At 45.3% G+C, this 24118-nt stretch overlaps 1 protein-coding gene across 1 annotated transcript in view; it reads left to right on the forward strand.

The window, feature by feature from the left end:
• Window positions 1-991: 991 nt before the first annotated feature.
• ark2ca (arkadia (RNF111) C-terminal like ring finger ubiquitin ligase 2Ca) overlaps window positions 992-24118 on the forward strand; it is a 35576-nt gene continuing 12449 nt past the window's right edge. The window contains exons 1-5 of the mRNA XM_080197475.1: window positions 992-1242; window positions 12720-13020; window positions 18664-18789; window positions 22384-22510; window positions 23592-23696. Of these exons, the coding sequence (XP_080053601.1) occupies window positions 1182-1242; window positions 12720-13020; window positions 18664-18789; window positions 22384-22510; window positions 23592-23696 (720 nt within the window). The 5' untranslated portion in view covers window positions 992-1181. The remainder of the gene's footprint in view (window positions 1243-12719; window positions 13021-18663; window positions 18790-22383; window positions 22511-23591; window positions 23697-24118) is intronic.

A 24118-nucleotide genomic window follows, 5' to 3' on the forward strand; every position in this document is an offset into this window, starting at 1 on the left:
AAGTGCAGGTCAGTGGGACTAGGCAAAAAATGGTTCAGCACAGACAAGAAGGGCCAAAAGGCCTGTTTCTGAGCTGTAATTTTCTATGGTTTCTATGGAAAGTGTCCAGAGGGGCAATTTTTTCACTCAGAGGATGAAGACAGTTTGGAACGAAGTGAAACAAAGCCTGTGTGTAAATCCCCCATGTGGTGTCAGCTGTGAAGCTCAAAAAGTTTTCTCTCTGCCTCAAATCTCCCTTCACTTCCCTCAGGGCAGGAGTTGCCAGAGGCAGTAGTAGAGGTGGTACAATTTTGTCTTTTAAAAAGTGTTTAGACAGTTACATGGGCAAGATGGTTACAGAGGGATAGGGGCCAAATGTGGGCAATTGGGACTAGCTTAGTGGTAAACTCTGGGCAGTAAGGACAAGTTGGGCCGAAGGGCCTGTTTCCATGATGTAAACCTCTATAAAGTAGCTGTAGCAGAAGACCTGACACTTTTAGGAGCAAAATAGATCCTTGCCTAGTTTAATTTTGACTGCAATGGAATTATAACTCAGGAGAGAGGGAAAAGCAGCTGCCAGTTCACGATCACATGTTCTGGTTAACAATATGGAACAGATTCCAAATCTACCCCTAATACTTCAGGAGAAGGGCAATCCAGAATTGAACATTTCACAAAGGAGACAGTTGTCGACAGAGATTTAGATTTATTGCTGGAAAATGACAATGTTTCAGTGAACATCCGATCTGTGTCACCCTGACAGCAACCGTTCTGAAGCATGAAATTTCATATCAGACATATAAAGCCAAACACTCACATACACACACGCACACACACACGTACACAAATACATCGACACTGATAATTAGATACTGCAGAAGAGAAAGAGAGGAAGGCTGCGTCTATGGGGGAAGCGATGGGGTGTGCAAGTGGGTGAGTAGGAGGTGTGAATGTATGGGAGTGGGGGGGTGGGTGGTGGTCGGTGGTGTCAAGTACAATAGGGTCAGTAACCCCCGATTGGCTGGCTGGAGTGCCACAGGATATAAAGTCCCAGGATAATGAGTGCTCTAGATTGCCCTGCTGTTCTTTGTATGAGAGACAGCTGCAGGCACAGCTCCACATTTGAATGTATATAGGGGATTGGAGGGCAGCAGCTCCATGGGCCATCTGTCTCCGCGGCCGTTAGCAACAAAGACTCCAGGATGGTGCTAGTACATGTCGGATATCTTGTTCTTCCAGTTTTTGGATCGGTGAACAACAGAGGTACTACCTTCAGGGGAAAGAAATGATCAAAAAAATCTTCTTTTCCCTTCTTTACATGACAGCTGATATTGATTCCACTTTTGTTAATCACATTGACTGTTCTGTGAGTAATATGTGCCCTCATGTTAATTCTGAGACACTTTCTTTGTAAGTGAATTTGTAGAGAAATATTGATTGATAAATCTCAGCATGTTCTTGGTATGTGTTTACATTGATATGCAGTGTTAAACCTCGTGTGATATATTCACATCAGGCTTGTCGGAATTGTGCTTTGTAAGTCTGTCTGTTCTCTTTTTACCCTAGAAAAATGCTGTACAATTAATCTACTTGGAACAATAGAGTATATAACACACTTTTCTGTTAGCACATATGTATGTGTTTGCTTGTCGTGCTGTGTGAAGTGATGTACTGTAGGTTCTGTAGTCTTTGTGTTCTCCCCTACACAGAGATTTACCTGCCCTTTCCCCATTGTAGCACAGTGGTTAGCACACGGTGGCACAGTGGTTAGCACTGCTGCCTCTCAGCACCAGGGACCAGGGTTTGATTCCTAGCCCGGGTCACTGTCTGCGCAGAGCCTGCACATTCACCCCGTGTCTGCGTGGGTTTCGTCAGTCTACTCTGCTTTCCTCCCACAGTCCAAAAGGCATGCTGGTTATGTGCATTGCCCGTGCTAAATTCTCCCTCAGTGTACCCGGACAGGTGGTGGTGGAGTGTGGTGACGAGGGGATTTTCACAGTAACTTCATTGCAGTGTTAATGTAAGCATACTTATAACACAAATAAATAAGCTTTAAAATACCTTGCAGCACACATTCCCAGCTGCGATATACTAACAGACCAATACTGATCAGATATCTTCTTTGCTGTTTTTCTCCCCTTTGGTCTGTTCCACTTTCTGCATTTGCGAAGTGATGGGATGAATAATTGTTATGGCTTCTGTTCCACTTTCCCTGACATCTGTTTGTGCTTCTGGGCTGACATGGGACCTCTTAGTGTTATAACCACCTTCCCCATGCGTAACTGTCAGCATGTTACAGTGCAGTGACTTCTGAAAACTCAGTGCCTTTATGTGCTCTCACTCTTTGGTTTGTTTCCTCCTCAGCTTTTGTGAGGCAGCTGATAGTGCCAGGGAACTCCCCAATGCTGGCATCGTTGTAAAACTGTGAATCCTGACATTGAATGCTACTCAAAGCCCAGCCTGCTCTCTTATTCCCGGCTAAGGTAGCTGCCAACAGGAGTTATTTGGTGGTGATCTTAGAGGGGAAGCTGCGGCTGGCTGTTCCTCTCTTTAAGCCGGGAGCACTGAGTCTGATTGCAGTGCTGCAACTCCTGCCCTGAGGGAAGTGAAGCTGAGATTTGAGGCAGAGAGAGAACTTTCTAAGCTTCACAGCTGACACCACAATGGGGGATTTACTCACAGGCTTCGTTTCACTCCCAGTCTCATCTTTCTGCTTTCCTTTGTTTAATGGGATTCTTGTCTTTTATGATCAGACATACAGGCATATTACGCAGCCATTTTCCTTATTTTGTAGTCATTTTCCTCATTTAGTTTTATTTTTGCAGATGTAATTCTGGGTATACTTTTAATAATGATGAGGCAGTGGTGTAGTAGACTAGTAATCCAGAGACCCAGGGTAACGCTCTGCAGACCTGGGTTCAAATCCCACCATGGCAGATGGTGAAATTCAATGAAATATCTGGAATTAAAAGTCTAACGACAAAACCATTGTCAATTGTTGTAAAAACCCATCTGGTTCACTAATGTCCTTTAGGGAAGGAAATCTGCCGTTCTTACCTGGTCTGGCCTCCATGTGACTCCAGACCCACACAAATGTGGTTGACTCTTAAATGCCCTCAGGGGTGGACAATAAACGCTGGCCCAGCCAGTGATGCCCACATCCCATGAATAACTTCTTAAAAAAAAATCTAATTTGGCACCTCCTTCCCTATGACAGATGATAAACTGATTGGCCTGTAGTTTCTTGCTTTCTCTCTCCCTCTCTTTTTGAATAATGGAAGTACATTTGCTATCTTCCAGTCTAATGGGACCTTCCCCAAACCTAGCGAGTTTGGGAAAATGCTATCTCACTAATACTTCTTTTAACATTCTAGGATGAAGTCCATCAGGGCTCGAGCCCTTGTCAGTCTCCAATTCCAACAATTTGCTAAATACCACTTCTCTGGTGACTGCACTTTTCCCGTGTTTCTCCCTCCTTTCCATTTCCAGGCTGATAGCTACCCCTGGGATGTTACTTGTATCTTTTCTAGTGAAGACTGATCGCAAAATATCTGTTCAATTTATCTGCCATCCATCGCCTTGTTTTCCGTTATCATTTCTGCAGACTCACTTTCTATAGGACCATGACTCACTGTGTTAACTTATTTAACTATTTCTAAAAACTCTTATTATCTGTTTTTATATTTATGGCTAACTTTTTCTCATACTCTAATTTTTCCTTCCTTAATCTTTTAGTTGATATTTGCTGTTCTTCATATCCTGTCCAATCTTCTGACCTGCCTCCTGTCCTTGCACAATTATTGCTTTTTCTTCAAGTTTAATATTACCTCTAGCCTTTCTAGTTAACCATGGATCGTGGGTCTGTCCCTTGGACCTTTTCAATTGGAATGTATCTATTCTGTGCAATCTGAAATATCCCCTTCATATGTTTGCCACAGTATCTCTCTCCCTTAGCCAAATTTGCCAATTCACTTTAGCCAGCTCAGCTTTCATGCCCTTATAATTGCCCTCATTTAAGTTTAAAATACTAGTCTTGGACCCACTCCTCTTTCCCTCAAATTAAGTGTAAAATTCAGTCATATTTTGGTTGCTGCTACCTCGGGGTTATTACAATGGGAGTAATTGTATAAAGACTATGCAATTACTCCCATCTTATTGCATAAGTTTAGTACTTGCTCTCTGGTTGGCTTCAAAATGTGCTGTTCTAAGAAACTGTTCCAAAAACTCCTCCTCTGGGCTTTGACCATCTGACTTTTTCAGTCTATATGTAGATTAAAATCTCCCATGATTATCACTGTGCTTTTCTGATAAGCCCAATTATTTCTTCCTTTATGCTCCACCCTATTTTGTGATTATTAGGGGGCCTGTACGTGACTCCCACTAGTTAATTCTTATGTTTGCCACTTCTCATGTTGAACTAATCCGTTTCCACATCCTGATTTCCTGAACTTAGGTTTTCCTTCCCAGTTGTGCTAATACCATCAATAACTAACAGAGAGACCCTTCCAACTTTTCCTCACTTTCTGTCCTTCCTAAATATCCTGTAATCTTTAATATTCAGGTCCCAATCCATGTCCTTGTGCAGTCATGTCTTGGTAATGGCTGCTGAATCATACTTATTTATTCATTCTTATTTATTTTGTAGGATCGTAGAATCCCTAATGTGCAGAAGGAGACCATTTGACCCATCAAGTCTGCACTAACAACAATCGAAACCAGACCTTATCCCTGTAACCCATGTATTTACCCTGCTAGACTCCCCCTTGACACTAAGGGCAATTTAGCATGGCCAATCAACCAAAGCCACACATCTTTGGAGTGTGGAAAGAACTGGAATGCCCAGAGGAAATCCACACAGACACAGGGAGAACATACAAACTCCACATAGACAGTGACTCGAGGCTGGAATTAAACACAGGTCCCTGGCGCTATGAAACCACAGTTCTATGGCACTATTTCATAGAGGCTTTTTTCTAGGGTGGAAAGATTAACTACAAGGGGGCACAGGTTTAAGGTGAGAGGGGGGAAATTTAGGGGAGACATACAGGGAAAGATTTTCACACAGAGCGTGGTGGGTGCCTGGAGCACACAGACAGTTGAGAAGGTGGAAGCAGGCGCATTAACAATGTTCAAAGTGTATCTTGATGGACACATGAACAGGAGATGAACAGAAAGATAGAAACAACACATGTGCAATAACTAGTGGGAATAAATAAGGATTAGGAATCAGTGCAGGCTTGGTGGGCTGAAGGGCCTGTTCCTGTGCTGTATTGTTCTTGTTCTTTTTTTTATTTCAAAGAGGAGGGGGGTAGTTATCTCCAGTGTCCTGGCCAATATTTATCCCTCAATCGACATCACAGAAACAAATAATCAGATTAATATCACATTGCTGCTCTCAACTTGGCCCCATGTTTCTAACAACTGTCGCTATGCTTCAAAAGCACCTCATTGGCTGTTATGAATCTTGGTATGTCCTGAGGATGTGCAAGGAGCTATAGAAATGTACATTTTTCATCCCATTCTCTTTTAGATGCACATTTGCATACCTGTTGACCAACACATAACCATGAATAAGATGCTCCAGTCTGTGCCTAGCGTGAGCAAGTTGAAATAAAAACCAACTTGTGTGGAACCTTCCACTGCCGCTACAGCAGAAATCATGGTGGGTGAGGAGCAAGGTTCAGCTTAAAGCTAAAAATAAATTTCCTTTGGCCTGACCCTCACAGCAGCTCGAAGTTGGGTCCAGTGTCCCATGGAGCTATGTCAGGAACCCCATTTACATCTCCTAAATGCTCATTAAAAGGCCAACACACCGGAATCTTGTCACCTCCACATTAAGCACCCTGCCAATGGGAATCTGGAACTTTCACAACTGTACATAAGTGTCTGGACCTGGCCTGGTAGGCTTGTTTTTGGACTTTGAGGGTAGTAAATGCTGCGTTCCTGGGGACCGCTCATGACTGTCACTTGTATTGGGTGTTGTCAGCTAAAGGTGTACCAAAGCTGGAAATGGGAGGCAGGTAAGGGTGCAGGGGGTCATGGAGGGATGGCTGGGCATGGGACACAAGGGGATGTGAGGGATAGTGTCTGGTGAAGGGGGCCAGTATCTGCCCGGGAAAGGGGGTAAAGGAGAATGTTTTGTCCAGCACTTCCATATAAGCCAATGGGGACACATTAATACAATAAACTCCATACAGAAATATTTGCTGTACCTTCACATGAGGATAATGTGAAGCATTCCTAAGCAGCTATCCAGGAGCAATGGCAGATTGTCACAAGAAACGAGATGGCTTTTTTGAACCTACGAAATAGGGGCAGGATAGGCCATTTGGCTTCTCGAGCCTACTCCGCCATTCAATACGATCTGATTGTGGCCTCAACTCCACATTCCACCGAGTCCCATAACCTCAAACCCCCCCTTGTTAGTCAAGCATCTATCTATCTCTGCTTTAAAAATATCCAATGACCCTACCTCCACTGCTGTCTGGGTTAGAGAATCCCAAAGATTCACGACCCTCTGAAAGAAATAATTTCTCCTCATCCCCACCTTAAATGGGAGAGGTCTTTATTTTGAAGCTGGGTCCCCCAGTTCTATTATCTTCCACACAGGGACATACCATTTCAGCATTCACCCAGTCAAGTCTTCTCAAGGTCTTACACATTTCAATAAGACCACCTCTCAATTTCCTAAACTTCAATAGATACAGGTTCGGCCTGTTCCTCATAAGATAATTGCTCCAATCCCAGGCACCAGTCAAATGAACTTTTTTTGAACTGCTTCACCTCCGCCATTCCATGCTCAAACCCCTCTTGAAGACTTTGAGATTATCCTGGGTGCTCCTTATTTACCCAGTTCAGAGTCATGCCTGGGGAGAGTGGGAATGAATCACAGAACAATATTCAGCCTTAAACATGAGGACATTCGCAAGGTGATGGGGGGCATGGAAGCCTGAGTTACTGCGATACCAGTTTCCAAACATCCATTCTTATTATGTAAACACTATCGCAGAAACTATGTGTCAGGGAAATGAAGGTTCCATCAATAGTGTCAACTAATTTTGCCATCCACAAAAAGCAGTGCAGGATAATCAATAAAGCTGATGAGTGATTCTCCCACGCCCATGTGATGTTTGTCGGGGATTTAAGGGTGACGGGTGTGTTGGCCAGACACTGTGCTCACATGTTGTATGCCTTTGCCGATGGCACAGATGTGAAATTAAAGACTACTCTCTAGGTGGCAAGGTGGTTAGCACTGCAGTCTCACAGTGCCAGGGACCTGGGTCCGATTCCCAGATTGCATCACTGTCTGCGCGGAGTCTGCATGTTCTCCCTGTGTCTGCATGGTTTCCTCTGGGTGCTCCAGTTTCCTCCCACAGTCCAAAAGACGTGCTGGTTAGATGCTTTGACCATGCTAAATTCTCCCTCAGTGTGCCCAAACAGGCGCCAGAGTGTGGTGACTAAGGGATCTTCACAGTAACTTCATTGCAGTGTTAATGTAAGCCTACTAATAAATAAACTTTAACTATTCTTTGTGATGACATCATATGTGAATCAATGCAACCAAAGTTCCAGATGGGAATTCTTTGGGAGGTACATGTCTGTTCCCAGAATGCTGCAATACATTGAATATCTTTTGGACCATGAGACTTGGAGCAGGAATAAAGCGGAATATATTTACAAAAGAACAAAGTATCTGCAGTGCCTGAGTACTTGTGCCTCCAGTGTACATTCAATATGTGAATGCTACCAGTACGCCAGGGTGCAGTCCCAACACCCACAGCAGAGCTGGAGGCAGTCCACTGACTGCTTTGCCCTGTTGTCTGATGTTACTTTGGCCAACGTCCTCTGGAGGCCTGAGACCTTGAGGACTCTGGCCTGTTAAGTGTCTCCTGCTCGAGGCTAGCTGCGCTCTCTACATCCAGACATGCTAGAGGTAGTGGGGTCACTGGCAGAGGGGGGGGTTTGAGTGGCAGGGTACCCTGGGTGGATGACTTTGGGGTGTCTGGTTGGTGCTGTCCCTCTCTGTGAGTGCCTAATGGCCTCTCCCTAACTCCTTGAGGATAAGGTGCTCCTGCAGGAAGGTCAAGGCCAGAGTGATGGAATTTGGGTGTAAATCTAGCAGAAATCATGCGTTCTGCTGGACTTCTCCAAGGAAACCAGCCATCTTCCTATAGAGACTTTGAGACACTCCTACACACCAGAATCACAACAACAGAGAGAACATGGACGGACTCTCCCATCCATCATTCCATTCTACTGACAGCCACTGACTAATCTGCCTGATGTTCTCCTGCTTGTCACTGTGTCGCCAATGAGTCTCCTCAGGCCATCTGCGGAGGCTCACCCTTGGAATTGAATTCATTGGGGGCAGGGTGACATGGGAGCAGCATGGTGGCACAGTGGTTAGCACTGCTGCCTCACAGCACCAGGGATCTGGGTTCAATTCCTGGCTCTGGTCACTGTCTGTGTGGAGTCTGCTTATTTTCCCTGTGTCTATGTGGGTTTCCTTTGGCTGCTCCGGCTTCCTCCCACAGTCCAAAGGACGTATTAGTTAGGTGCATTGGCCATGCTAAATTCTCCCTCAGTGTATCCGAACAGGTGCCGGAGTGTGGCGACTAGGGGATTTTCAAAGTAACTTCATTGCAGTCTTAATGTAAGCCTACTTGTGACACGAATAAATAAACTTTATTTAAACTTTAAACTTTAAGCAGGGTATCCATCAGCCCTCTGACTATCATCAGCTCTGCCTGCTGTGGACTCGTGAGGTGATCACTAGATAAAGTCATGGAGTCATAGAGGTTTACAGCATAGAAACAGGCCCTTCGGCCCAACTTGTCCATGCCACCCATTTTCTTTTAATCCCTAAGCTAGTCCCGATTGCCCGCATTTGGCCCATACTCCTCTATCCCATCTTATCCATGTAACTGTCTGAATGCTTTTTAAAAGACAAAATTGTACTCGCCTGTACTACTATTTCTGGCAGCTTTTCCAGACACTCACCAACTTCTGGATGAAAAAATTGCCCCTCTGGACATTTTTGTATCTCTCCCCTCTCGTCTTAAACCTATGACCTCTAGTTTTAGACTCCCTTACCTTTGGGAAAAGATATTGACTATCTAGCTGATCTATGCCCCTCATTATATTATAGAGCTCTATGAGATCACCCCTCAGCCTCCTACGCTCCAAAGAAAAACGTCCCAGTCTATCCAGCCTCTCCTTATAACTCAATCCATCAAGTCCCAGTAGCATCCTAGTACATCTTTTCTGCACTCTTTCTAGTTTAATAATATTCTTTCTATAATCGGGCAACCAGAATTGCAAGTGTGGTCTTACCAATGTCTTGTATGACTGCAACAAGACATCCCAACTCCTATATTCAATGTTCTGACCGATGAAACCAAGCATGCCGAATGCCTTCTTCACCATTCTGTCCACCTGTGACTCCACTTTCAAGGAGCTATGAACATGTACCTCTAGATCTCTTTGTTCTGTAACGCTCCCCAGTGCCCTACCATTAACTAAGTTCTGCCCTTGTTCAATCTACCAAAATGCATCACTACCAAAATGCATGACTGCAAACCTGAGCTTAGCCTAGAGTTAGGAATCACCGTGGTGCAGTGGTTACACATGGTGCGTGTATCTGTCCTCATGGAGGGTGCACGTGAATGCAGTTACAGGTGTGGGATCCTCTCCTTCCTCTTGGGCCAGAACACATTTTTGCCTTTTCACTCAGATGCTACCTTCTGCAAAATGCTGTAAGATCTCCTCCAAATATTTCTTTGCATCTCCTGAGATTACAATGTCATCCTGGCAAACTGCCACTCTGGGCTGCCCTTGAAGGATGTTCTCCATCATCCTTTGAAAAATGGCACAAGCCAAAGACACCCCAAAGGGCAAACAAGTAAACTCACACAGTCCTTTGTGAGTATTTTTGGTGACATACGTCCTGGATGACATCTCAATATCCAGTTGGAGGTAAATGTGGCTCATGTCTAATTTGGAATATGTGACTCCCAGGCAGATTCGTATAAAACTCTTCTACGTGCAGCACAGGGTGTCTGTCTAAACGGGAGGCTCTGCTGGGGGCGATTTTACCTTCTTATCCCATTGGTTAATGGGCAGGGTGAGCTGGTAAGATTGTGTGAGAGGCGAATCAGGTTCGCACCCGATTTCTTGTCTCTCATGATTTTCCTGGGTCTGGATATCAGCCTCATGGTTGGCCCACACAGATCTTGGCCTTATCACCTCTAATTTTCCCAAGGCCTTCTTGGAACACTTTGGGATACTTTCCATACAGACTACTAGTAGCCATTTTAAAGATCGGGGAGGGGGGGTGGGCAATTCTTTCAGTTAGGAGACTTCGTTTCAGTGTCTCCCTGCTGGGTGCCACAACCTCCGTGTGTATCTAGATTTCTGGCATCATCAGTTCTGTGCCAGAAATTGGCGCGGAGTTGGATAAATTATTATATTGATGATTTACATCTGATTGGCGGGCTCGGGCCTCTGCTGGTTGGGGGGAGTGGGGTGGGGCAGGGGGGAGTCAGGACTGCCGGGCATGGGGGGATTAGATCGAGGTGGGCCAGGGGGCTGAGGAGGGTGTGCCAGGGGGTCGGGGCTGGTCCAGAGATGTCCAACAGGCCAGCGATCAGTGGGGTGGAAGGTCATACAGCCAATGATGCAGGATAGTGGGGCTGGCCAACGATCGAGCTGGCCAGTGATTGGGAGACCAGCAGTGCGGGGCTACTGTGCATGCACTAATCTCCGAACGACAGATTGACACAAGGGCAACGGCCTACTCAGCGTTATGCTGCTGGCCTCTCCAGTGGGAATAGGCCCTGCCCCCGATTTTCAGTGTGATTCATGTTTGGGTTCTCTGTGATGCACAGAGCGTGGGATTCATTTTGAAAATCCCACTGAAATGTCCAACGGGGTTTACTTCAGTTTTTACACAAATTCAGCACTTAGAATATTTTTTGGGAGAACTCCCTGTTGCCAATCTAGGTGGATTTTCTGTTGCCAATCCAGGCAGCTTTTCTGTAGCCAGACCCTTCCCAAAAGGCTGGGCCCTGGTCCTTGCACCACCATAGAGGGAGTCGGGCAGTCTGTTGCCCGTGTGTAACTGGGGTTACAGTAGTGCCTAAAATACATAAGGGCTCACCAGTATACGTGGCCAATCTAGCCTTGGTGTCTCGCAGGGTTATGGGCAAGATGTTCAATCAGAGTCACCTAAAACTATGTTCCCCAATAATAGATACAGTGGCTCCTGTGTCTACCTCCATATCTAGGAAGTGGCCATTTATTTGAAGTTAATCTTATTGGACACACTTTGGGTGCGGTGATGCAATAAGCTGCATCAATTCCTCATTCTTGGGCTGATTTATTTGTAAAGTCCTGTCCGGAGGTGGCTTTGCCCTCTGGCCTGACCAGTACACATCTTGCCTGTTTTGGTAGCCTTGTCTGGGGATGATCCTATGGCTACAAGTGCAGCATGGATGTTCTCGCTCTTCACTGTATGGTGGGTGGACTTTCTGCCAGTTCTGCAATCCCGTGGCTTCGACTCCAATTGCCCTTTCTTGGCAACAAATAGGAGATGCAAGCGTTACTCGCTGGGGGTATGGTTCTGTGGTAACAGGGTTGTACAAGGCTGAGGGGTACAAGTCATACAGGGTTGAGGACAGCACTGTCAATGGACCCCTGCAGCTCCTTCTACTGCGTTTTCACGGGAAAAGGTCAGTCTATGGCTGGGGTCCACTCTGCAGCTTCTTTGGGTCACAATATTATCCCTCTAACTCTGGCCTTTTGAACATTCCCAATTATAATTGCTTGACCATTGTGGGTTGCATATTCTGTCACCCAAGGCCCAAGCTCTTCCTCCCTACATCTCTCCACCACACTTTCCTCAGTTAGGATGCTCCTTTAAAACTACCTCTTTGACCAACCTTTTGGTCATTTGACGTCCTCATGAAGCCCTGTGTCGTATTGTGCAATGAACTCCTTTGAAACATTTCATGGGTAGACACTATATAAATCTAAGTTGTTGTTGTTGAATGTGGATTGGAGAACGGGGGCACAGAGAGTTTCAGTGTTGGTGTGCAGATTCTCCACATTCCCATCCCCATTTCTGCAGCTTGTTGAATACATTTTGGAATTTCCTTACTTGTAGTAGCACAGGGGAATACTGAACAGTACTTCAATAATTGGGAATATGGCAAATTGGATTCTGTTGCCAGGAATGGATTCGATTCCTGCCTTGGGTCACTATCTGTGTGGAGTTTGCAAATTCTCCCCGTGTCTGTGTGGGTTTCCTCCGGTGCTCCTGTTTCCTCCCAAGGTCCAAAGATGTGCGGGTTATGGCCGTGCTCAATTGCCCCTTAGTGTCAGGGGGACTAGTAGGGTAAATGCGTGGGATTATGGGGATAGGGCCTGGATGGGGTTGTAGTCAATGCAGACTCTATGGGCTGAATGGCCTTCTTTTGCACTGTAGGATTCTATGATTCTATGAATGTCCAGAGTAGGATAGTTGCTAAACCTTCATCCAAGAGCTTGAATTTCTTCCAGGTTCTCCCATGTTCCAGGTTTGGTGGAACAACCTGGCAAACAGCGTGAATGACCACTTTAACCATTTATGCCATTCTTTCTGATCTCCTGCTGAACCCACCCCACCACTGCCACAGATGTCCCAGATGAATGTGTCAGACAGAATGGTAACGCTACAATAACAGTGCTTCTTAACTCTGCAGGTGGCCCTTTCCCAAGGTCGCAGCATTCACATGTCACTTCCTGCAGACAGCTTTACCTCTCTCATCAACCCGAGTTTCCACTGTCTCACTCTGTCCAATCACAGCCAGGTCTGAGCGGCCAACTGAACTCATCGCACCAGCACACCGCGTCTTCATTGCCGCTGCAGCAGCCTCTGACGTCTTTGCCAAGCTCCCAGTTCCAGGATGTTCCTACCTTCTTACCTCAGTCCTTACACCAGCAATATCTCTTACATCAGCAGCTGCTTGAGGCCCAGCGGCGAAGACTGTTGACATTCCCCAGGTGGGTAAAGGCCATTGATGACCAATGATGTTGTATCTGTTGCAGTAGTAAAACTGTTGTTGATGCATGTGTCCCCTTGGTGACCCTGAGAGTGGCTGCAGTAATGAGGTGTACGGAGGAAGAGGCTTCCAAGTTCGATCTATGGATTATGTGGGACTGAGCTGATCTTATCATGGTCAACAGTGCAGGTGCCTCAATCGGCTCAGATCTCTCCATGTTTTCCAGTTGAAGTCAACTCCTTGAATTGTCTGCCAATGCTCACTGTGTGAAATAATGCACTAAAAATAATTGTTTAATGAGGTACCAGAGGGCAGTCAGACATGTGGGAAAAGCTTTCAACCCTTTTCAATAACTTCCTAATTTGAGATGGGTGGATAACTGAATAATGAGACAGAGGGTGAAGCTATTAGTCAAAGAACCGCAGCACAGATTTCCCTTGTAATGCTGGGGAGGCGATGGACTAATGGCGTTATTGCTAGGCTATTAATCCAGAAACTCATTTAATATTCTGGGGACCTGGGTTCGAATCCCACAGATGGTGGAATTTGAATTCAATAAAAAATAGAATTAAGAATCTATTGGTGACCATGAAACCATTGTCGATTGTCAGAAAAACCCATCTGGTTCACCAATGTCCTTTAGGGAAGGAAATCTGCCATCCTTACCTGGTCTGGCCTACATGTGACTCCAGAGCCACACCAATGTGGTTGACTTTCAACTGTCCTCCAAGGGCAATTAGGGATGGGAAATAAATTTTTGACAGTTAGTGACGCCTGTGTCCCACAAATAAATAAAAAAAATTGACACCAAATTGAGAGAAGCCACAAAGGTGGTAGGTATGAAACATGAAAAAAGAAAATCATACAAATGTGGGAGAATGTGCCCTTCTAAGATTTGAATTGAGGCAAAGGAAAAGATTATCAGGGAGGACACACTGAAGCCACTTTGCGCACAGCAAGATTCCACAAATAGCAGTGAGATACAGAGCAGGTAGTCTGTTCTGGTGATTTGGATTGTTCTCAGAATTGAGCTACTAGACGTAGACACTGGGATCTGAATGGAAAAGGTTTCTACTTATCTGTTATTTATCAGATGGCCTAGTGATATTATCGTTAGACTAGTAATCCCAGAAACTCAGCTAATGTTCTGGGGACCTGGATTCGAATCCCACCACAGCAGATGGTGGAATTTGAATGCAATTTTAAAAAATTGGAATTAAGAATCTACTGATGACCATGGAAGCATTGTTGATTGTTGAAAAAACCCATCTGGTTCACTAATGTCTTTTAGGGAAGGAAATCTGCCGTCCTTACCCAGTCTGGCCTACATGTGATTCCAGAGCCACAGCAATGTGGTGGAGGCTCAACTGCCTTCCATGGGGCAACTAGGGAAGGGTAATAAATGCTGGCCAGCCAGGGACACCCACTTCCTATGAACGAATAAAAAAAGTTATTTCTCAGCTTTATAAGAAGAATTGTTAAAAATAACTCCATGTGATGATTTTTACAAGTTTCAAGTTATGCTATGGAATTAATCTTTAAATTATGCTGTAGAATACTCAAGATCGAAAGCTTAGAGAACTGATCTGCCAACTTAATCTATAAAAATAGAATAACAGACAGTGGAGTTTTAGAGATGTTTTAATAACAGAGTTGTCGTGATGGGAGACTTCAATTTCCCAAACATCGACTGGAATATCCCTAGGGTAAGGGGTATAGATGGGGAGGAGTTTGTTAGGTGTGTTCAGGAGGGTTTCCTGACGCAGTATGTGGACAAGCCTACGAGGGGAGAGGCTGTACTTGACCTGGTACTGGCGAATGAACCAGGGCAGGTGGTGGATCTTTCGGTAGGAGAGCATCTTGGATATGGTGACCATAATTCTATCTCCTTCACAATTGCGTTGGAACGAGATAGGATCAGGCAGGCTAGGAAGGCGTTTGTCTGGGGTAAGGGGAGATACGAAGAAGTCAGGAAGTTACTTGGACAAATAAACTGGAAGGAGGCGTTCTTAGGGAAAAGTACCGAAGGAAGGTGGCAGATATTCAAGGAATGTGTGTCTAGAGCTCTGAATGACAACGTTCCGATGAGACGAGGGGGGTTTGGTGGGTCGAGGGAACCGTGGTGCACAAAGGATGTGTTGAACCTAGTCAGGAAGAAAAGGAAGGTGTACAAGAGGTTCAGGGAATTAGGAGATGTTAAAGATCTTGAGGAGTATAAGGACTGTAGGAGGGAACTTAAAAGGGAAATTAGGAGAGCCAGAAGGGGTCATGAGAAGACCTTGGCGAGTAAGATTAAGGAGAATCCCAAGGCCTTCTATAAATATGTGAAAGGTAAAAGGATAAGAAGAGAAGGGATAGGACCGATAAAAGGTGAGGGGGGAAAGGTTTGTGTGGAACCAGAAGAAATGGCGGAGGTGCTTAACGAGTACTTCGCCTCAGTATTCACGGTGGAAGCCGATCTGGGAGATTTTGTTATGGATTTGCAGCAGATGGAAAGGATTGAGTACGTGAATATTAAGGAGGAGGATGTGTTGGAACTTTTGAATTCTATCAAGGTAGATAAGTCGCCGGGACCAGATGGGATGTACCCCAGGATACTGTGGGAGGCGAGGGAAGAGATTGCAGAGCCCCTGGCGATGATCTTTGCGTCGTCAATGGAGACGGGAGAGGTTCCAGAGGATTGGAGGATTGCGGATGTAGTTCCTATTTTTAAGAAAGGGAACAGAGATAGCCCGGGAAATTACCGACCGGTGAGTCTGACCTCAGTGGTTGGTAAGCTGATGGAGAGGCTTCTGAGGGACAAGATTTACGAACATTTGGAGAGGTTTGACATGATCAGGAATAGTCAGCATGGATTTGTCAAGGGCAGGTCGTGCCTTACAAGCCTAGTTGAGTTCTTCGATAATGTGACTGAACACATTGACGAAGGAAGTGCCGTGGACGTAGTGTACATGGACTTCAGCAAGGCGTTTGATAAGGTCCCCCATGCAAGACTTCTTGAGAAGGTGAGAGGGCATGGGATCCAAGGGCCTTTGGCCTTGTGGATCCAGAACTGGCTTGCCTGCAGAAGGCAGAGAGTGGTTGTGGATGGGGCTTTTTCTGAATGGAGGTCAGTCACCAGCGGAGTGCCTCAAGGATCTGTTCTGGGACCCTTGTTGTTTGTCATTTTCATAAATGACCTGGATGAGGAAGTGGAGGGATGGGTAAGTAAGTTCGCTGATGACACGAAGGTCGGTGGTGTTGTGGATGATCTGGAAGGATGGCAAAAGTTGCAGCAGGACATAGATAGGATGCAGGACTGGGCGGAGAAGTGGCAGATGGACTTCAACGCGGATAAATGTGTTGTCGTCCATTTTGGCAGAACCAACGGGATGAACGAGTACACTATTAAGGGCAGAAGTCTGAGTAGTGTTGAGGAGCAGAAGGATCTTGGGGTCCGGGTCCACAGGACTCTTAAATCGGCCTCGCAGGTGGAGGAGGTGGTCAAGAAGGCGTATGGTGTACTGGCCTTCATTAATCGAGGGATTGAGTTTAGGAGTCGGGAGGTAATGCTGGAACTTTATAAGACCCTTGTCAGGCCTCATTTGGAGTATTGTGCGCAGTTCTGGTCGCCTCACTATAGGAAAGATGTAGAAGCTATTGAAAGGGTGCAGAGGAGATTTACAAGGATGTTGCCTGGACTGGGAGGCATGCCTTATGAAGTTAGGTTGAGGGAGCTGGGACTCTTTTCCCTGGAGAGACGAAGGTTGAGAGGCGACCTGATAGAAGTTTACAAAATGTTGAGAGGAATAGATAGGGTGGACTCTCAGAGGCTATTTCCCCGGTTTGAAATGGTCGCTACGAGAGGACACAGATTTAAGGTGCGGGGAGGGAGGTTCAGAAGTGATGTTAGGGGTAAGTTTTTCACTCAGAGGGTGGTGAGTGAATGGAATCGGCTGCCGTCAGTGGTGGTGGAGGCGAACTCGCTGGGGTCTTTTAAAAGACTTCTGGATGAGTATATGGGGTTTAATGAGATTGAGGGTTATAGATAGGTCTGTAGGTTGGTAGGTGATGTGGTCGGCGCAACTTGTGGGCCGAAGGGCCTGTTTGTGCTGTAGTGTTCTATGTTCTATGTTCTATGTTCTATGTTCTATATACATGAATTAAGTTTTCTGCGGTATGATTTCTGATTATATAATGCTTCTATATAAACACTGCACATGTTAAAATCTTCAAATATACTGCTATAATGGGGTCAGTCCATTGAATAATTTGGGACATTTCTGCTTGTTTCTGGATATTTGATCAATTTGATGCTGAAATGAGGTCAGGAATACAGTGCTAGAGAATCGAATGCTTCAATCCAGACAGGATGTAGGATAAACTCCCCCCTTCTCCCTGCTCTCACTATACTTTAAACCCCAACCTCAAAGAAACCTATTTAACTGCCCAAGTGCCATATAGAAACAGAGAAACTAGAAACAGGAGTAGGCCATTCAGCCCTTCAAGCCTGCTCTACCATTCATTTTGATCATAGCTGATCATCAAATTCAATATCCTGATCCCCGTCTTCCTCCCATATCCCTTGATCCTTTTAGGTATACCAAATTTCTTCTTGCCCTCAACTGTTTTCTATGGTAGTGAATTCCACAGATTTCTGGCTTGGATCACTGTCTTTTTCACAGTAACTTCATTGCAGTGTTCATATAAGTCTACCTATGACTAATAAAAAGATTCACCACTCTCTGGGTAAAGAAATTTCTCCTCATCTCGGTTCAAAAAAGCTTACTCCTTATCCTGAAACTATGACCCCTGGTTCTGGACTGCCCCATGATGGGGAACATTCTTTCTGAATCTACCCTGTCTAACCCTGTTAGAATTTTATAAGTTTCTATGAGAAATCTGCAATCCTTTTCACAATGAGTATCAGCTAGTATTGGATTGTGGGCATTGCCCATATCTGTTGATCAGAATTCAGGTTGAAACTGCTCAAATTCATGTTTGGGCCCATTACAGCTGTCGGAGAAAATATTCTATCCATTACTTTGCGCTTCCATCAAACAAAGTCTTCAGAGATAAAAGGACAGGTTTTTCTGAAAACCCAGTGCCACGGAGACTGAAGGACGACCTGATAGAAGTCTACAAGATTATGAGGGGCATGGACAGAATGGATAGTCAGAAGCTTTTCCCCAGAGTGGAAGATTCAATTACTAGGGGGCACAGGTTTAAGGTGCGAGGGGCAAAGCTTAACGGTGATGTACAAGGCAAGGTTTCTACATAGAGAGTACCCGAACATGTGTCGGATGCCTGGAACTCGCTGCCGGAGGAGGTAGTGGAAGCAAATACAATAGTGGATTTTAAGGGGCGCCTTGACAAATACTTGAATAGGATGGGAATAGTCCCCGGAAGAGTAGAGGGTTTCAGTTTAGTCAGGCAGCATGGTCGGTAAGGCTTGGAGGGCCGAAGGACCTGTTCCTGTGCTGTAATTTCCTTTATTCTTTGTTTACAAATCCATGGCGTGCTTGATGTTGTATTTCAATACAATTTATTTATCCTGGGGTGGATGTCAATGGTTGGGCTCTTGGTAAATGTAGTTAGACCTCCCTAACTATTTCTGTTCTGACCTTACGGCAACTTTCTCCAACTTTGTTGTGTTATTTTGTAGACGGACACAGGAACGGGCGCCCCCTTACCCCCACCGTCTCCGGCCAGGCTTTGATTTCACCAGCCACGTCCATCCTGCTTCAGCAGTGGGAACGCAGCCCAGGTACCTAACGGAAGGCACTGACTGGTGAGTCCTGGACATGTTTCACACTCCATATTGGATTGGTTCTGTTAATGTTGGAGGGGAGTCAATAGTAGTTCCTGTGCGGAAGTCAGTGAACAAAGGGTTGACGTTCCTTTAATATTATCATTTTCTGTCCTCTGATCCAACGTGGAAATTGTGCAGTAAGATATTCTTTTCCAAATGAAATGCATTCATATCCATCCCTCTGCAGTGGCACCAAAACCATAGATTAATCCTTCTGCTAAATTAGGGGCACAACTGAATTGACACAAATGCATTCAGCATTCTCATGATATTATTAGACAATACAAATCCCAGCCTTTTTCTCAATTCTTTCACAGGATGTGAGTGTCACTAGCTAAACCAGCATTTATTTCCCATCCCTAATTGCTCTTGGGAAGGTAGTGGTGAGCCATCATCTTAAACTACTGCAATTCCTGAAGTGTAGGGAGAATCATAGAAAGTTCACAGCACAGAAAGAGGCCATGTGGCCCATTGTGTCTGCACCGGCTGATAAAGTGAGCCATCCAGCCTGATCCCACTTCCCAGGGTTTGCTCCTTAGCTTTGAGGGTTACAGCACTTCAGGTACTTTTCCTGATGCTTCTTCACTAAGTTAAGAGCTTCTGGTTCTACTATCCTTTCAGACAGTGAGTGCCAAATCCCCACAACCCTCTGGGTGAAAAAACTTTTCCTCATCTCCCCCTTAGTCCTTCTCTCATTCACTTTTTATCCATCTATACCCACTAGTCACTGACCTTTCTGCTAATGTGTATATCCTGGTGCTGAAGATTCTGCTTCTGCCTTTGGTAATCTAAGCAATGCTGTCGCATTCTTCTCTGTCCTCTCTCCTGCTTAAAAGTAATGAGGCATTCGGCAAAATCTCCAGCTTCCTAATGGTCTCCTCATTACAGTATCAAGGAGACAGACACAATGGTCAGCATTGTCTCATCAGGACTACTTTTGGTGAAACCATTGCCTGAGGCTCCTCTCAAGACTCTTATGCAGACACCTGGCCAGCACATGCACGCCCGCTGTTTAGTGGACACGATGGTTGACCAAATTCTCAGTGCAAACTGGGTGCTTTCCCATGGGGCAACTGCTAATTGGTCCACTAACACTTGACTTTCTGTACTGCGGTGGTGAAGGCATGAGAAAGTGAGCCACACGCTCCCTGTCCTGACTCTCTCGCCTCACTGGAAACTGAAAAAAGCCCACGCTGAAGTTGCTCAGCCCTCAAAAAACAAGTTAAAATAATTCATAAATCGTTCATTCAATAGCTAAATGCAAAATGCTAACATTTGCAGACAGAAAGGGCAGAGGAATTATAATTGCCAGCTCAAAAATTACGGATGAACTAGAGCCAAAGCAGTTCCTTCACCCTCAGTGTGCTTTCTTAGAATTATAGAATGACCTAGAGTGCAGAATGAGGCCCTTCAGCCCATTCAGCCTGCACCAACAACAATCCCACCCATGCCCTATCCCCGTAACCCCACACATTTACCTTGGTAATCCCCCTGACAATAATGGTCAATTTAGGATGATCCAACCACCTAACCCACACTGTGAGAGGAAACCGGAGCACCCGGAGGAAACCCAAATAGACACGGGGAGAACGTGCAAACTCTGCACGGAGATTGACCCAAGCTGGGAATCGAAACCTGGTCCCTGGCTCTGTGTGGCAACCACTGTGCCACCCTGTTGTCCTGGAATAATATGAGCTGGTTATCCATTTTTTTGGATAATGAATAAGCTTGGGGATTAGCTCTTTTCTGGGTGCAGAGACTATTTTTATGCCCAGACATCTGATAGCCATGTTTGGATAAGATGCTGGCCTTCATAGCGAGGGGGATTGAATATAAAAGTAGGGAGGTCTTGCTGCAGCTGTATAGGGCATTGGTGAGGCCGCAGCTGGAGTACTGTGTGCAGTTTTGGGCGCCGCACCTGCGCAAAGATATTTTGGCCTTGGAGGGAGTGCAGAGGAGGTTTACTAGGCTGATACCGGAGTTGAGGGGGTTGAGCTATGAGGAGAGGCTGAATAAACTAGGCTTGTACTCGTTAGAGTTTAGAAGAATAAGGGGAGATCTCATTGAGACGTATAAGATGATGAATGGGATGGATAGGATAGAGGTGGAGAGACTCTTCCGGCTCAAAAAAGATAGTAGGACTAGGGGGCACAGCCTCAAGATAAAGGGGGGTGCGGTTTAGAACGGAGTTGAGGAGGAACTTCCTCACTCAAAGGGTGGTGAATCTCTGGAATTCTCTGCCCGTTGAAGTGGTGGAGGCTGCCTCGCTAAATATTTTTAAGACGCGGGTTGATGGGTTTTTGATAAGAGAGGGGATTAAGGGTTATGGGGAGAGGGCGGGAAAGTGGAACTGAGCCACGACAGATCAGCCATGATCTTATTGAATGGCGGGGCAGGCTCGAAGGGCTAGATGGCCTACTCCTGCTCCTATTTCTTATGTTCTTATGTTCTATATCTGTATTCCAATTCTCTTTCCGCACCTCGTGGTGTACTGAGGCGGACTTTCATCTGTTTCCATAGCTAATAATTCCTGGAACAAGTTACTATTGCCAGGGGCTTATAGCTTGAGGGGTGCCACTCCACATCAAGTGAGGCTGACTAGGAATCTCTCCTGCGCTTACCACCAATCATTGGCATGTTGGACGGATTTTCCAGGTGGATGCTCAACCTGTTTGACTGTATTCTGAATGCACCCTGATTAGCCATCAAGACCTGGGTTAGAACTCGAACCCAAAGTCTCTAGCTCAGAGGCAAAGACATTACCCACTGCACTTCAAGACTTCTGTCCCCTATATTTGTTTGGAGGTGTCGTTTGTGAGAGGCTTCTCCTTTGTTTTGGTATTGAGTTGGCAAAGTCTTTGCTAAAGGAGTGACACTTAAAGGAGACAAGGCTTGTCATTGAGCTCCAGAAGCTAGTGTGATGGAAAGGGTGTTGAAAGTTAGATCTGATTGTTTTCTCACTACCTTACAGTGGTGAAGTTGACTGGATTTGCTCTCAGTTTGACCATTGACCTGCTAATGCCTTTCTATGCAGGGCCAATGCGATCATACCACCATTCTTTAAGCAACTGCTGTCTATCCTCTATTTGGTTCCCAGTGCATGTGAATTCACAATGTGAATATTAAACAGAGTAAGAAGTCTCACAACACCAGGTTAAAGTCCAACAGGTTTATTTGAAAGCAAAAGCCAGTAGCTTTCGGAGTGCTGCTCCTTCGTCAGATGAGTGGGATTTCAATTCACAAAGAGGGCATATGAAGTCAGTAAATTGAGTTTGTGTCTTCATATGCCCTGTTTGTGAACTGAAATCCCACTCAGCTGATGAAGGGACAGCGTTCTGAAAGCTAGTGGCTTTTGCTACCAAATAAACCTGTTGGACTTTAACCTGGTGTTATGAGACTTCTTACTGTGTTTACCACAGTTCAACACTGGCATCTCCTCATCAATATTAAACAGGGCAGAGTTAGTTTCAGAGTTGGAAAGTTTTGAGAAAAACACAATAGTTACTAATTACTATTGCTGGTTACTAATGCAGTTCCTCATTTTCTCCTGTTTCCTCTCTGTTATTTTTGAAGGGATATCAGTGCTGAGGTGGGATTACCCCATACACAATACCAGGCTCTCCCAGTAAATCGCTTGCACCATTATCTAGCAACTCCTAGAATACATCATTTCTCCAGAAGTATGTCTTCAGCATCTGTGGTAAGGAGCTTTGTTGGTCTAGTTAGTTTCCTTGCTCTGTGTTGGTTGTCCTTCCACTGTTGCTCTTAATGTTATCATTTGTTAAGTGGACTCAGAGCAGCTGCATGTCCCTTTTATCATTGCAGCAGGTTTGAATAATGTGGTGATGTGCTTCTACATGGCTTATGATGCTGCAACATGTAGCTATAAACAAATAAATAAATGGCCTCCTTCTACAGTGCAGACAGAGGCCATTCAGCCCATCAAGTCTGCACTGATCACAATCCCAACCAGGCCCTACTTCCATAACCTCAAATTTTTACCCTGCTAATCCCCCTGACACTTGGGTCAATTTAGCATGATCAATCAATCTAACCCGCACGTCTTTGGACTGTGGGAGGAAACCGGAGCACCCGGAGGAAACCCAAGCAGATACAGGGAGAATGTACAAACTCCATACAGACAGTGACCCGAGGCTGGAATTAAACCTGGGTCACTGTTACCCTGAGGTAACAGTGCTAACCACTGTGCCACCATGCCACCCATATTAATTTTCACAAGGAGAGTATACTTTTAACTCTCGCAGCTGATGCCTTAGTCGGTAAACTCAGTTTGTAATTGAGCCACACAGACTCACAGGGTTAGCTTCCAGTCTGGGCTTCCAGAGTTAGATGGCTTTGGATACAACAGCAGTAGGGTCACTGCTATCTTTGTCCCAGAAATCCTCAGTGTGTATGTGTGTCATGTGTGTGACATGTGTGGTGTGTGTCATATATATGCCCTGTGTGGTGTGTGATATGTGTGATGTGGGTGTGTGTGTGCTGTGTCTGTGCAGACAGAATTGAGCTTAGCTGCGATAAGATTGTTTGAATCCTGTCAAAGGCCTGTAGAACCATACACCCTGCAGGTAAACACACTGCAGAGGGAGAGGAGAAGGGGGTGAAATTTAGCAATATGGCAACGTTGTCTAACCACTGCCTCAGCGGAGAATAACTAACTCTGTGCAGGTTAGGAATTCAGCGTAGGATCTTTCTGGTCTGTGTGGCTCAGTAAGTCTTTTTTGTTCATCTTTAATAATGACAACAAAATCTGTGTTTTCCAGATTATTCCTGACATGAGGAATTACCCTTATCCACATCTTCATCTGCTGGCACTCCAAGGGTTAAATGGGGGTCGACAGAGTCCTGCAGTTAGGGAAAGTTATGAGGTGCGTCACTGGTGCTGTCGTAGATACCGGCACGATATAGTCAGCTGCTTATTGTCTTTGAGATTGAATAACATTCATATCTAACTTGAGATTGAAAAAGATTGCCCCTCCTCAGGATCCAACGTGAAATCAGCTTGAGATGTTACAGTATCACCCAGGAAATCTATCCATAATTTGGCACATATTAATATGGCATTTGTAGTTCCATCCTTTTGCACAAGGGGTACACAGATGGGCAGAATAGCAAATTGCGATATCAGGGAGTATACTCTGAGGTTGCATGAATAACGGGACCTTTGCTCCATCTTACCCCTGCTCTACCTGAACTCAGAGGGCTCAGAGCTGATACTGGCCACTGAAACTGAACTTTCATTTTGGGTACAAATATTTCTCACCTAAGTTCAATTTTTTAAAAAGCCCCA

Source organism: Carcharhinus amblyrhynchos, chromosome 1 (genome assembly GCF_965287045.1).
Source record: "Carcharhinus amblyrhynchos chromosome 1, sCarAmb.v2.hapA, whole genome shotgun sequence".
In the NCBI taxonomy this organism is placed as follows: Eukaryota; Metazoa; Chordata; class Chondrichthyes; order Carcharhiniformes; family Carcharhinidae; genus Carcharhinus; species Carcharhinus amblyrhynchos.